The sequence below is a fragment of the Euprymna scolopes genome, chromosome 18 (assembly GCF_053919585.1).
Source record: "Euprymna scolopes isolate OS-2025 chromosome 18, ASM5391958v1, whole genome shotgun sequence".
In the NCBI taxonomy this organism is placed as follows: domain Eukaryota; kingdom Metazoa; phylum Mollusca; class Cephalopoda; order Sepiida; family Sepiolidae; genus Euprymna; species Euprymna scolopes.
In genome coordinates this window covers 18,035,647-18,051,791 of record NC_136499.1, presented here as the reverse complement: position 1 = coordinate 18,051,791, position 16,145 = coordinate 18,035,647, and the positions used below count along the sequence as shown (strand labels likewise).

The window sequence follows — 16,145 nt, the reverse complement described above, 5'->3', positions numbered from 1 at the left end:
TGTTTTTCCTTTAAAGTGTTTGTTTCAAATCTAATTTTCCAACCTTTGAATCACATCTTTTTGTTTTGGGAGGGACATGAATATTAAGAAATTCTGATGATATAAAATGCACTCTTGTATGTTGATTAAAAACTGAAATTGCTTTTTGCTTTTCTTTTTCAGATTAGATGAAAGTGATGACTTGTATAAAGAACTTTGTAAGGAATACAAAGATTATTTGCCACTTCATGTAGCAAAATTGCAAGCTTTAGATTCAGATAAGGTAAAGAAAAAAATGTTCTTTAACTCTCCAAATATTCAAATGTAACTCAATATCATCTGATTTCTTATAAAATGGTGCAACTTCTGTATATTATATTTTTCGGTGTTTGTATAGTATGCATTTTAGGTAAAAACGCTATTATGCACTTATGTGTTATGTCAAAATTAGTATAGATTCTAAAAATTATGAAAAATGATACAATAGAAAAATATTTACAATTAAAAATAGAATTTATCGTATTAAGTTTTATCATAGGTTTTAAAGTATTAAAGTTGAAGAGTTCATAAAATCTTATTAATGACAAACTGACTTATCTCCCTTACTTTCCTTGAAATCCACCGGGGGAGGGGGGGGTTGACTGTTAGTCTCTACAAAAAATTTTCAGAAATAGATCTAGCGCATCTACTGAATCCTTATCCATAATTTTTTGAATTTATATTAATATTGACATGACACGTAAACTATGTAATTGTGTTTTTTACCTGAAATGCATATGTGTGAACCTGTATGCTGCACAAACACCTATCTTTCTAGATGATTCCGAATGTTCATAAAGTATACATATTCAACCTCTGTTTCGATTTTAGCACAGCGTTCTATATTTTATAACAATATTAAGACTAATATATCACTACAAATTAAATATCCATCTCTATAAACTCAGAAATTACTGAATGTTTGAGGAATGCATCAAGTATTGCTGCTTTGCTATAAAATTCTTGTCATGCAGAAGCCCCAACCTAAAACGTATTCTCCATTGTTTCTTGAGGATGAATCTTAAACTATTCAGTATATATTCTTCTGCATGACATGTTTAATAGTTTTCAAGCTTGTCAAAGTGACTCGGCTGCATATGAGAGATATACAGTAGTGTCCAAAACTAACGGACAAAATTTTAAAATCTAATATTTGTTAGAAATAACAACTGAAAAGCTGAAATTTTGACAACTGGTAATCATTATCATCCATAATAACATACTAAAATTTGAATCATTTGCAAAGGATAGAAAAAGAATTATAACAATTATTTATTTTCAAAATTGGAGCATCCAAAAGTAAGGGACAAAATTGAGAAAAACAATGTAAACTGCTAAAAAACAATAAAAATACATGTACAATCAATATTTAATAAATGAGCCCTTGCTCTCAATGACAGTTGCACATCTTCGATTACAAGAACGAATCAGTTCTTGACAATCTTCTATACTAATTTTACACCATTTTTATTGAAGCTTCACCCACAAATTCTCCGTGTTAGTGGGATTTCTTTCCATAACTTTCACTCCTAAGGTCTTCCAAAGATTTCTATTGGATTTAAGTCAGGACTTTGCAGTGGCCAATCCATAATTTCAAAATCTTGCTCGCTAAGGTAACTCATTACCACCTTTGCCTTGTGACATGGGGCATTATCTTACATAAAGGTAGCCCTATCAAAATCTGAATTCTGTATGATTGGCACAACATATGGTTTCTTCCCTGGGGTTTGATTAAACAACCCTATTTCTTGCAGTCGTCTAGAAACAGTCTGTCTTAACACATTAACACATGAGGTATTAACCCTTTTAATTTCCGTGCAAGACTTAAAACGGTCCTTTAATGACATAAGCTGCATTATTGGATCTTCTCTTGCCGAAGTTTTGCCAGTTTCAAAAAGACACTAACTATTTTGCAAGTATCATTGTAGGATTTAACAACCCTGCCTACAGCACTCTTGGAACGTTTTACTTTCTCTTACATCTCTCTAATGGTGTGCTTTTCCTTGTGTAGCTTCACAATAGTTTGTCTCACAGAGTAATCAAGTTTTTGGCGTTTCGCCATGGTGCCGGCTGATGCAATGTTTACAAATGACTAACTAAGATTTATTCTTTGAAGAAATCAAAAAATTTGAATATAGCATACTGTTTACATTGTTTTTCTCAATTTTGTCCCTTATTTTTGGACGTTCCTATTTTGAAAATAAATAATTGTTATAATTCTTTTTCTATCCTTTGCTAATGATTCAAATTTTAGTATGTTATTATGGATGATAACGACTACTAGTTGTCAAAATTTCAGCTTTTCACAGTTGTTATTTCTAACAAATATTAGGTTTTAAAATTTTGTCCCTTAGTTTTAGACGCTACTGTATATATATGCGTCAAAATATTAAAATGAAGCAATAATAATCATTAATTGTTTCAAAAATTACTTGTACTGATGATCCCTAAATGATATTACAAGAACCTTCTGGAATTCATTTCTTTATAAAATATTGTCTTCTAAAGAAAATATTTTAGATTATTCTAAAATATTGTTTTTTTTTTTTTAAAAATAGTTTGGATGCCACATTGTTCGTGTTCTTCATGTTGGCTCAATTACTGTGAAAATAAGTTTCTTTATTTTTATTTATTTTTTAATTTTTTTTTTGCATTTTACTTTAACAAAATTTATTGATTTATTTCACTCGTTTCTATTTTTCCAATTCATTTTTTTCATATTTACAGGACAGATTGAAGAAATTGCCTGAAATCACCAAAATTGCCAAATACATCCTCAATCAAATTGATAAAGAAGCTTTACTAGCCTATTATGGTATGAAGTCAGATCCACGACCAAATTCTGCCAGCATTAAAATGTAAGAATTTTTTGATGACATGCTCATCTACAACCCCCCCCTCCCCGGTATCCAACAACAACCAATTTTTTTTTTTTTTAATGAAATCGATTGTTTTCTTTTATGTTATTAGCTGAAGCATTGATTTCTGTTAGGTGTCGGTTGTTATTGAGTGTGTATCAGGTCAAATAAATCATTAAGTAGCGATGACTGATGGGGAAGAATTATAAATAACTAATAGATTTATCGAGTGACAAAAAAAGCTAATTATTTTTATTTTTTTTTTTTCAGTTCAAACGCATTTTTGGAGATTTTTAATAAATGTTTAAGTTTCCTAATGATGAAGGATATTGCTCAAATTTTAACTTTTTAAATTATTGACATTCTGCAATAGTGAGAAGGGCATTTAAAAAAATCAAATCGCTGACATGTCTGCAAACACTAGTTGTATTTTTATTTTTTATATATTTGTGAATTTCAACTTTTTAATTTCAACAATTTATTAATTACAAAAATTAATTTGGTTGTTTTCTAGTTGATAAAATCAAAAAAATCTGGCAAATAAGTAAATTTATAGTCTGCACTTAATGGTTGTATTTGATTATATTTTAAGTTGAAAAAAAAAAACAAGTCACCTTATTATTAATAAATAGTTAGAATTAAAAGTTAGTCCCGATTATCAAAATTCATTAATATTCTGTTTTTTATGCTTTAAATTGACAAAATGTAAAAGAACAAATCAAAACAACCGATCAAACATTTGAAATAAACATTGGTGTGAGGGTTTTACATCTTCAGTTTCTGTTATTAACTTTGTGATTAAAAATCACTGTGATTTAGACAAAGATGTCCAAACTCAAACTTTATTGATGTCTAGTTTCAGTAAAACATAAGTGCATAAGTGGAGATTGTAAAATGCAAAAGTTACCAATTAATCTCCATGAAATAAATTCTTCATAAAATTATCACAAAATCTGTGAATATTATTTTGAAAACTATTTTATTTTTTAATGTTTTGATGAAAATATATTTTGAATTTTGGGTGCTAGTGCAGAGAGTGATCTGCGCTATTTTTTTTAATCGTATTTCCAAGTTTAATCAAAGTTCTATGATATATTTTTTTTATTCAATTGTAAGGTTGAAGTATAGAATAGGTACAAAACACCCTCCCCTCTCCATGTTAAGAATGGCTTTTTAAATAATAATCTTATTATTTATGTCCAGATCACTCTCTGCACTAGTGCCGAATTTTGCTGTTGATTTATTGATTTGATTAGTTTTGTAATTTCTTTACCTTTCGTTTGAATTTCTTAATATCTTTCTGTATAAAATTCAATGCCTGTGTGCATGTGATGCTTGTGTATTCTTATAATTTTATTTATTTGTTGGATTTTATCAAATAAAAAATGACTTGATTGTTATTAATATACGTTTATTGTTTAAACCCATTACAATTTATTTGGTTACATTTCATTGAACAGAAAACAATTGAATCACCTTGTTATTAATAAATGGTTGGAATTCAAAACTTCGTACAGAATAGTGGAATTCACTAATATTATGTTTTGTTTGCTTTGATTTTTTTTTTTCATGCTAAAACAAACGTCATATATTTTTTGCTAATTATTTTTCTCTGAAGAAAAAAGTTAAATTTTTTAAACTTCATGGAATAAGGAAAGAATTGTTTATATCTTGTATTTAACAATAAATTTTGTGAATGTTAATTCGCATAATTCCCATATATATTAGAAAAAAGATAAATGAAACAAGGAATAAATGCAAATAAATATAAGACAATAAATCAGTCATATGCGAAGAATCGATTTTTTGCTTCTGGATTATTGGAAACTTTATACTGACTGAGTGCCGGGGGGGGGGGCAGAGGTAGCTTAAATGTAGTGTATGTTTTTATAAGTAGCTGTTGTTTCTCCTATTTACACTCAAGGTTGATATTTTGCATGTGCATGGGTACATATCGAGAAGATATATTATGGTTCAATATTTTTATATACCTCCTACCAAAAAAAAAAACGTTTAATAAGCAAGTCTAATTTTGTATTTCAGCGATATGGATAAGCAGAAAAATACCCTTATTGAAACCTATGTGAAACTCGGTTGTTCGCAGGCTGATACTCACTTAGAAGTCCCTGAAACGGTGAGCAGCCTGGCTAGTTGTGATGATACACCGATCACTGGTGTGGAAGATGACGAGGATTGTGAACATGTCATCCCCAAGGTGCCGACACAAGAGATTGATGTAATTTTTGAAGAATTGCTCAAATGGGTCGATCCTTTTGACATGAAAGTAAGTGGATGCTATTTACGCCTTTTCTTTTCACATCCTTTTTCTCCCCTCCTTTCGCTCAATGAACAGTTTTATTTAAAAATAGTTAATCGGATTTGCTTGGTTTGTATTTTTATTTAAATTTAACTCCCAAAGCCAAATATTTTGCTGCCATGCTTTTTCACTTGTTGGGATGGAATTAACGAGATTTTTATTGTTAAAGATTCGTAAGCAGCATGGTTTACGATGAAATTTGTCTCATGGGATAATGATCACATTCAGTGGGGTCTGTCAAATGATTGGGATTTGAAATTGAGAAGTAAACCGGGATAGAAAGAGATGCTACCTCATGTGCATCAGGAACGACAGACTCTCTTCAACTTCCAATAACTTCAAGAGTTATCTTCCCTTTAATAATTAATTGGTGGAACTTTTATTCATGTTCTCATTGCAATGGAGGCAGTAAGCTAATTTGCATAGGAATGATTGTGCCTCATTGTTAGTGAATCATACGATAAAGGACACTTACGTGTGTGTGTACATATATATAACAAGAAAAATTGATGATGAAAATAAAATTTGGATAAATTACAATATTTATTAATTCATCAAAAATTCAAACAAGGAATTATAATAAAGAAAATCTATTCAGACTTGGGATCCCAGATTCTGCTTTTAAGACTTTGCAGAGTGCAACTTCATTAATTAATTTATTATTTAATTTTTTTACTTTCTCTATTTTTTTCTATTTTAAGTTTATTGAAAATGCCTTTTAGTTCACAAAAGTTTGTTTTGTTTTTTTTTTTCAAATTTATGCTAATAGGTGATATATCTTTCACTAATGTTAATCCTCTAATGAAAAAAGTCTATCTTTGAAAATCCATGGTTTAAGTTTTTATTCTTCATTATAATTCTTTGTTTGAATGTTTGATTGATTAATAATATTTTTATTTTCATCATCAATTTTCCTTGTTTTTTAATTGTTCTATCTAGTACATTGAGCTTTCTATTATCTTAATAAGTTGTAACATAAAGATATGCTAATATGTTGACATTGCAGCCTAGAAAAAAAATGGCCGCTGAGTTCTTAGAATGCATCTAACAAGTCTTGTAAATAATGTTTCATGCCACACCGGGAGAATAACAATATTTCAACTTGAAGCTGGCTGACAATTTTGAAATGATTCAATGAATTGCCAAGCATCGGTTGATAGCCAATTATTAGAAGATTAAAATCTGTAATTTACAATCTGCATTGAACCGTTTTTCACGGTCAATTAATGGCTGAAGATGAAAATGTTCAAAAGATGGATTTCTGTCATTCAATATGAAAAAAACTTTTGAGCAACGAAAACTTTTTTTATAAATAATTACCTTTATCATTTATATGTGAAGTAAAGATTTCAGTTTCAGATTTTACATAAAACTCTAACTCGGCGACCATTTTCTTTTTAGGTCACTGTGTTTTCACAATTCCAGATAATATTTAATGACATTGGTCAGTAGCAATCTGGCTCTTGTCATTAAACAATGACATTGACAATCAATCTGGCTCTTGTCATTAAAAAATAGGTGGTCGGTGGTTCAAGATGATTATAGGAAAAGTTGGAGTGAAGATTCAAGAGTTAAACATTGTTGATTTTGAGAATATCTGGAGCTAAGATGAGAGGCGGGGTCTTTTTTGACAATATTAATCCCAACGATTAAGATATGTTAAGTAGGTGCAAGATTATGCAAGAATCTTATCAAGGAAATGATATGATGGGATGCTTAGAAACTTGACTTATTTGCATACTCCACAGAGCTTCACCACATGCTTGCAAACAAAATTCTACCACTTATTACAGCTTTATGCCAGTCTTTCAGCTATTAGGAATGGATGCCGCTCTTATCCTTATCTGGTTGACCACAAAAAATGATGGAGATTAGAAGCCATTGATATGACAGTTTATCTCATTGTATAATTTACTCAAATCTCCATAATTTTCTGTGGACAAAGCTGTATGATCTACAAATTGTTAACCCTGCTGACAGTTGTGATTGAACCCATCAAAATTTGGTCGTCATTATCTTCTTAAAAACTTTCATTTCTAAAATTCTGACACCATTTTTACTGACTGAACATCCAAAAAATTATAATCTTCTTTCTCCCCAAAACTAACCCAGTCTAACAATACTAAAACAGCAGTTCAATGTTCATCATTATTTTATTTTTTATCAATCACATTTATTGACATCTGTCTTAGTGCTACATATTTAAATACGTCTATATGATATAAAGTTGATTTCCCCCCTCATCATTCAGACACTATAAGTTAATAACCAAAACCTCCATATGCTAATCTGGGTTCTTGTCCAGAATTCCTCCTATATTAAAAAAAAGAAAATCTGTATGATGTACGTACTCATTAAGAAATAAAATAATCATATTCTAAAAATCACGTAAATTGATCAAGTAGTTCTATTTTTTAATAATAAAATCAATAATTAATTATTAATAATCAAGCAGTGACTGACTCTTGTTGCCATCTTGAAAATAATCTCAAGAAATAAAAGGGGGATAATAATACAAATTTACAAGATATTTTAATATAGGGGAAATTCTGGACAAAAACTCTAATCTATTCTACCATCCAGTTTGGCTAAGCCATCGTGTGCTGAAACTCCTATTGTTATTGTTGATTTTTTTATCATTATCAATCAAGAGAAGATGAAACTTATTTTGTGCACCCGCAATTATAAAAGGTTTTTATGAAAATCATACTTTTATATTTATGGATCAAAATAATCTACCATTTTTTTTTTTCATCTCTTCTAAATATTACCCCAATTTTTACAAAATCTTTCGATCTATGGAATATATTTCCATAAGATTGCTTCTCTGAACGCTACAACAAGGTCATCTTCAAATCCAATGTCAGTAAATACTTGTTATAAACCATCCTCATAATACTTTTCATTGCTCAACTGACAATCTATCTGTCTCATTAACCCTTAATCTCAAGTGGCTTTTAGCCTTGATAAATGGTAATTTGTTTGTTAAAAATAAAAAACATGATTAAACCAATTGTGGTAATGGGTGTTAGTGTTAGAAATAGAAGTAAATGGTGCTAACATGCATACATCGATGCGTTAGAAAAACAATGAACAACATCTGATTGTCAGGAAGAAGTAATACAAAAAGTCTACGTGAAAAGAAAAAAGTGAGACACACTAGCATAGGTTATTGAAAGGTTATTGAAAGTCATATGTTTATTGTGTAGATAGACTCGCCTGGGTGTTTGGAGGTGTGTGTTGAGCAAAAAAAAAAAGTGGTAGTAGGCAGGCAAGCTCGAATCCGTGATGCGAAGGCCTAAAAGAAAGTAAAAGAAAATCTGACATCTTACCCCTACTCCATGATATGACCGGAAGTTCGGAATATTAAAATTAGGCAGTTAATCCAACTGATACGATGACTTGCAAAAATGGCTTGCAAAATATTGACCTCCTCCTTGTAGAAAACTGCCCAGTTGAGGTTGAAGGAATTAATCTTTTTGGCCAATTTTTCGATGTTTGTCGTCAGAGACGTCGAGCTTCAAAATGATATCGATCTTGTGAAAATCTATCGCCTCTGTGGAAAGTTTTAGGTATACATACATACATTTAAACAGACAGGTGAGATTTATATTATAGATGGAATTAATGTTTTGGAGAAATGAGGAATTCCCCCTATATTAAAAAAAAAGAAAGAAATTCCTTCTATATTAAAAAATTAAAGTAAAGAAAAATGTCTATCATGTACATACCTATCATATTCCAAAAATCATGTAAATTAATCAAGTAGTGTTATTTTTTAATGTGAAAATCAAGTGTTTAAGAAGACTGACTGTCTTAAAGAAACAATCTAAAAAGACAAACTGAGATGATTTAATAATTCAAACTTGCGAGATTTATGTTGTAATGCCTACAAATTACTATTAATCACTTAAAAATGAGTTTCTTTATAAAAATAAAACTACTTGTTCAATTTATGTGAATTTTGAAATGATATTTTCATTTTGTCATGGGTATGTACATCCTACAAATTTTTCTTTATATTTTAATATGCGGGGCATTGTGGATAAGAACTGAAATGATTATAACTCATTAAAAGCTTTTAATACCAAAATACATGATTTTCGTCAATAACTTGAACATAATGGATAAAACCATTTTGTTTAGAGGGAGGAGGCTTTGTTTTCTTTAAGGAATTCAACACAGATCTTTGCTTTCTAAAACTTTTTCTAATAGAAAACAAATTTCATTCAGATGGAAAAGAAAAAAATGAGATAAAACTATGAGAACGGATTTAGAATTTAAAAGCAGTGGTTGTTTGTGAAGACGAATCTAAAATGATTAGAAAATCTTCGACCCATTGTATGTTCGAAGTGGATCGTAAAAACATAGTGCACTCTGTTGACCAATGATTGTTCAGGGTCACAACAATAATCACCACATGAAATCTTGGCTGGTTCTGCGTGTTAGATCTAAGTTTTACTTTTCTGAGACAAGTTGGCTTTAATGGAAGGGAGGACATATGAAGTTGCTATCCCGTCCATCATCAACCCAGCATTTCATCATTTTAATAGTTGATAAATGAGCACCCATTTAATTGCTTGCATGCGTTCTCCCCTTGCATACAGATAGAAACCTTAAAACGTGTCATTTCTTTCTTTTTTTACATGGATTCAAATAAAAATCCAGGGAATTGTCTGTTAATGTAATGAAAATCTTTTTTTATTATTATTTCGAATGTGACATTTAATGTCAGAACAGAATAAATTATCTAAAAATATTAGAAAAAAATAATTATACAAACTATTTAAATGTTCTCATTTTCATTAAACTACATTCAGTCTTCTAAGAACCCTCATCCTGACTTAGTTTGTTGGCAGGAATTAGAAAAAAAATGTTTCAAATTCAATAGTACAAATGTAAAATTAAGCGACATAAAGGTCCCATATATGCACTACAAACCTTCAATAAACAATTTTATCACAAAGAAATGGCAAGAAAACTGGAATAATTGCAAAAACAATAAACTCTTCCAAATGATGCCTAAATTTAAAAAAAAAATACTAGATTCCAAAAAATCACGTAAAGAGGAAGTAGGCTTATCACGTATCCGGATAGGACACACATACATAACTCACTCCCACATACTAAGAAGTGAAGAACCTCCCAAATGTATACCATGTCACAAACCTTATACAGTGAAGCACTTTTTACTTGACTGCACATCAATTCATCAACACTACTACAAGGCCACAAACTTAAAAGAACTCTTCGAAAAAGAAAATCCTAAACCCATTCTAAATTTTTTACAAGAAGCAAATCTTTGCCATAAAACATGAATAACATCAAATAACGAACTATACCAAAACATTGTCCGAATATACTCAGCGAAAATTGACTCTGAAAGTATCAAAAATTTAAATCCTATATACAGCATTAAATGACCCAAAGAAGGTTGATATGTTGGTTAAACAAACAAATGTAAAATTACTTATACAAAATTTTGATGTTTATAAATTTTAATTCTGTCAGATTATGAAGGTGTAACACTTTCTCTCCTTTATCTGCACCCCCCCTCCCAACCGAAAAACTTAACTGTTTTATCAGATATCATTCATATGGGCTGTTTGTTTTATTTAATTAAATTTAATTTTTTTATCCTCCAATCAAATATTTTAAATGTGAGCAGAAATGTACTCAATGAGAGTTTGATTCAGGCGACCAACATTATCCGTAACAACAAAAAAATGTTCTCACATTGGAAAAGTTAATGAAGAAATTCTCAAATTGGATTCTTGATAAAAATTAAAGGCTTTTATCTTTTTTTCTCATTTAAAGTGGTTCACAGATATGACCCTCCTCCTCCTCCTCAAAACGAAAAAAAAAAAAATTTTTTTCTTTTTTTTCGTTTTATTCCATTTTCACCCCAAACAAGACACAGTGTCACTTTGATGTAGGGGGCTACTATCAGAGATATATGTTGCAGGGGTACTATGTACAGAGTTGAGCAGCAAGATGTCTGTTCACATTAAACTTGAACTTCTGCATGTCAGTACAGTTGGGAAAGCAGGAACCTGAAAGGGAGTTCCAAAGTCTAGCAGTTCTAAGGAAGAATCTATTAGAGTAGAAGGCTTTCTTACGTCTAGGGATTTCTACTGTGTAGGGGTGGGATTTTGCCGCTTGTCGGGTTTGTCTTCTATAAACTTTTGTCTGTTTGTACCGGACTTATGTTGATTAAATCTGTAATATGCACGCTGCCTTTGAGCAATGGCAGCAGCTGCACAAGTAGAAGTAAACACTTGGGGAGAGTGGGGTTTGCTATAGAATTTCCTTGTGCAAACATGTGCTTCAATTGTCATTTGGTGGTCTAATTTGCGCACTGTTCTGCAGGAAGAGAAAGATATTTCCCCATGGGGCATCTCTGATGAGATCCCTGATGGCTTCTCAGTCAGCCTTCTTATAATACCTTTGCGTTTTGAGCAATAACTCTTCAGTTTTGGGTCGAGAATTTAGGGCGATTTCTACCATTATCACAACTTAATTAGCATTCCTGAGTGGGCTATGGGCATTCGTTACATAATCACCGGGAACTGTGGTCAGAAATAGATCTAGAAGTAAGGCATATTGATCTTAATGATCTAGGAAACGTGTCGGAAACGTAACCGTCTGTGATAGGGAATGAGATATAGAGAAGCTATGTTTTATGCTACCAACTGCATTTGTAAGTAGAGAATCTAAGCCAATTACTGTGATGGACATTGAAGTTACCAAATACATGTACTTGTGCGCTAGTATTGAGTCAGAGACTGGGTTGATTAGGGGACAGTCCTGGGTCGAGGGAGAGCAGTAGAGAAAATATAAGTAGCTAATGTTATGTTGCATGTTAAGTCTAAAGCACATAAAGATCTGGTCGTCTGATTCTAGTTTTGTTTCTCTAGTCAAGAGGAGGGTGTTTTGAAAAAAAGACTCCAAGTCCATGCATGTGTCTGTCTGAGTCCCTACGACAAAATGGGAGATAACCAGGCATGTTAAAGTTGTTAGAAGAGATGGAGGGGTGTAGGTTAGTGTCACTTAGCGCTAAGATATCCGGGGTGTTTTCTAGGAGAAATGATTCAGCATCATCTAAATTAGTTCTAAGCCTGCAGATATTCGTGAATGCAAACTTCAAGGGAGGAGGTAAATTGGTTTTGTTTGAGTTTAAGCCTGGTTTATAATAATTTAAAAGTAAAAGTTTTTCAGTTGCTAATGACCATCATAAGGTAAATATTGTAATTTTGACCTGACAAGTCAAAAATAAACTAACTTTTAGATAGATTTGAATGCTTTAACATATATCGTCACTGTCCCCTGATTAAAGCGCTCAAAGGCTCTGGTGATCCTGATCTTTAGCTCATCCTTCATGTTGCAGTTTGTTGATATATCATTTCACTGCATCCCACACAGAGAAATTAAGATGGTTTGCAGTCAGAATCACCTACCGAAGAAGTAGAATGGCATGATGACACTGAAGACGATGCCATCAAATGCGTTTCTTTTTGGGGGTTTTCTGATGTCATCTCTTAGTTAAATTCTGAATGTTTCAATTCCTTTTTGAACTTTTCTACTATCCTCCTACTGATACTGAGGAAAGCTTAAATCTTGTCCTTTAAATATAAATTCAAAGAACTTTGTGTTTCTTCCATAAATCTTGACGTTCAAAATTCTCCATAATTATTTTGCAGAAAAACAATGGAAATATAGTTACTGTTTTCATGATTGACAATAAAACAATTAAAAAGAAAAAAATGAATTAATGGTTGAAAGTTTGTAATTTGTGTATGACAAAACGTTGTCTGCCAGTTACTTGAAAAGTGCTTCCTCTGATAATTGCTCCCAGAAAGCAAGAAAATGCTCAGCATAAAATATTTTATGTTTCTGAATTTTTTTGATGAGGATTGATAATTATACAAACTACTGTTTTCTTCTTGAATATTATTCACGCAATGCATTTAACAAAGTACTAGGTAAAATTTAGTTCTAAGTTGTGCTCTTCTGGAGGTTGAAGCAGCAGGTGATACTAAGAATTAAATTGTGAATTATGTAAGACTTCTACATTGTCAAGGCTGATGGAATAAGAACATTCTACCCCTGTGATAGGTTCCATTAGAAATTTTGTGCAGATACTGGAGTTTGAGAGAAAGGTTCCTGGGTTTGAGAGAAAGATTCCTGAGTTCAACAAGATACACTTGAAGAAAGTCAGATTACATCATCAAGCAAAACCTGTGAAAAACACTTAAGATGAGAAAAATAATTTGAATAATGGAAATGTTTTACCAATGAATTATTATATGATACAAAATTTATATTTTAAAAATGTTATCATTCTCAGATTCTCTTTAATTTCACAAAATTAAATTTTTTCAAAGCCCCCAACTTAAGTAAGGTAAGCTGTAATAGTTTTCACTATAGCAATTGATGGTTTTGATTGCATTCAAATATTTTACACTTTTTTGAACAAGTTTTTGGAGAGTAGTGATTTTTTTTTTTTGTATTTTTTATTTATTTTTATATATATTCTACAATGTTCTCTCTGATCCAATGGAATATCCATCATAAGTTAGCAAGCCAAATACATTTTTCAAAATTCAAGCAACTTTTTCTCACTCTGCCTGTACTCATGTTTTTAAATATCATATATAAGGAAGAATTCTTTCACTGAAATGTGCAATGTAATTTGTCGCATAAAACTTTTGTTATCCATTTTAATCAAAGTCCATTGATCATTTTTTTTATCTGTTCTGGATTTCACATGAATTGACTTGTTTCTTTGTTTTTTGCTTCTAATGGCAAATGATAGTCTTTGCTTAAATTCTTTTTAGAAAGAAAAATAATTACAAAGTAAATTTACAAGACTTTTGTAATGAAAGTTATTTTTTATTTTTTTTTTTTTTAAACATTTTTTGTTTTTTGACCCGTGTGGGGGTTTGTTTTTTTTTCCATATCCTGGCTGTAAACATTGTTTTTGTGCGTGTTTTTTGCTCCTCAACAATCTATTGTCTTTTTAGACGTCAAAGCCAACAGCTTTTTCGAAAGATTAAAAAATTCTTTTTTTTTTTTACTCCCCACTCCCAGCGCAATGATCTTGGCCTTTCTGCCTGACCCCTGCCTTATTTATAACCGCAGCTAACACAAGCTAACTGTATTTATCTTATATATATATATATATTAACTGCTGTTTTTGACTTCCACTCATTTTTTCATCTTTTTGCATCGTCGAAAAGCTTTGTTGCTCGCCACATTGCATCGTGAGCTTATTCTCACTCCAGTTTGTTTCCCTTTTTCTTATGATATCGGTACCAAAATCGAGCTATTTTTTTTTGTATTCTGTTTTCAAAACTGATTCTGTGACATTTTCCAGTGATATGTTAGCTTTGTGAATGAATCTCTTAAAATATACCGTGTCCTCTCAGTTTTCCACTCATTGGTTTTTATTTGTTAGTATAAAATAAATCACGCCTCTCTTCAATCCTATAATGAACAAAGATTATCAAAAGTGTGACTTGAGATTTTTTTGTCTCATTTCGTTTCTATTTGGAAGATGTAAAAAGAAAAACCATAGCAACATCAGACATAAATTATGTAAAATAATCTGCAAGAGTTAATGGTGCAAAATATTGAATAACAGGTAATGGCGTTTGTACTAAGCTAGAAACAAACAGTTATTTGGTTGGTTATGTGCCTAATTTATAAACTTTTTTAGATTATCAATCTGAAATGATTTTCATTTGCCTTGTCTCACTCTGCAGGTGGCGGAAATCTTGGGTTTATTCAGAATTTTCACTATATTAAAAAAATAAAAATAAAGAAAAATCTGTGTGATATACATAGCCGTGACGAATGAAAATAAACATATTCCAAAAATCACATAAATTGATCGAGTAGTTTGATTTTTAAATAAGAAAATCAAATTTTATGAGTAACCGAAGAGCATCTATCTTGTCCACCATTTTTAAAACAATCTAAAAACAAAGGGAGATAATAATTCATACTGACTAGATGTATGTTGTAATGCCTACAAATTCTTGTAAATCTCTTTAAAATGATTTTCTTTATAAAAATAAAAACTTCTTGATCAATTTATGTGATTTTTTAAATATATTTTTGTTTCATCACAGTAATGTACAGTTTTCTTTATTTTTTGTTTTTTAATATAGGTGCAATTCTGGACAAAAACCAAAATCTTTGATAAGATTAATTTAAATGCACATTATTTGCCTGTCATCTACTTCCACATATCACAATTAAATCGCTATCTATTCACTTTGACTCTTTGAATGATCAACAACTTATCCACAAGATAAAAATGTTTATCAAATATTATCTTTAAAATGTATTAAAGTAACGTTTCAACAAATCTTAACACAAAGGATAAATTCTTATTTCGATAGAAAAAGAATGTTTGCCTAAAAATAACATAACTTATTTTCATTCACTACTTCATCCGTAGGATTGCATTCTCTGAATATCAAATTTTATTGACAAAATTTTTATCCTCACTTTTGGTGCTGATCATCTTTGAAATATATTAAAATTCAATTTATGGTTTTCTTAAATTTTGTTTTTACATTTTTGTATGTCGTTTTTATTTGTATTTTTTGTTTTTGTTGTCTTTTCATTTGTATAATTTCATAATTAAGAATTATAAGAATTGTTCAAAAAGTTTCCAAATGAAAAACATTAAAATGGTTGCATATTGCGATCACCCTGCATACGAAAGTATTCAAATATCTCATATATACTATATTTATCTATGGTATACCATGTACAATAAGTTTCCAGACTTTTTTTCATATTGATAGTACACATATGAAACTAGTCCCCTTTGAAGTAATCTCCTCCGGCTGCAATGCACTTGTTGTACCGTTCCAATAACTTCTGGAGGTTTTTCTCACAGCCTCTTTCATCTCCTCAATTGTCTCATAACAACAGTCTCT

At 30.7% G+C, this 16,145-nt stretch overlaps 1 protein-coding gene across 2 annotated transcripts in view; it reads left to right on the top strand.

Annotated features, from left to right (window-relative positions):
• Window positions 1–16,145, top strand: part of LOC145297510 (tripeptidyl-peptidase 2-like) — a 191,048-nt gene that overhangs the window by 152,888 nt on the left and 22,015 nt on the right. For both annotated transcript variants that reach the window (XM_080143409.1, XM_080143410.1), the window contains exons 25-27: window positions 163–262; window positions 2,746–2,876; window positions 4,920–5,160. In XM_080143409.1, the coding sequence (XP_079999535.1) occupies window positions 163–262; window positions 2,746–2,876; window positions 4,920–5,160 (472 nt within the window). The remainder of the gene's footprint in view (window positions 1–162; window positions 263–2,745; window positions 2,877–4,919; window positions 5,161–16,145) is intronic.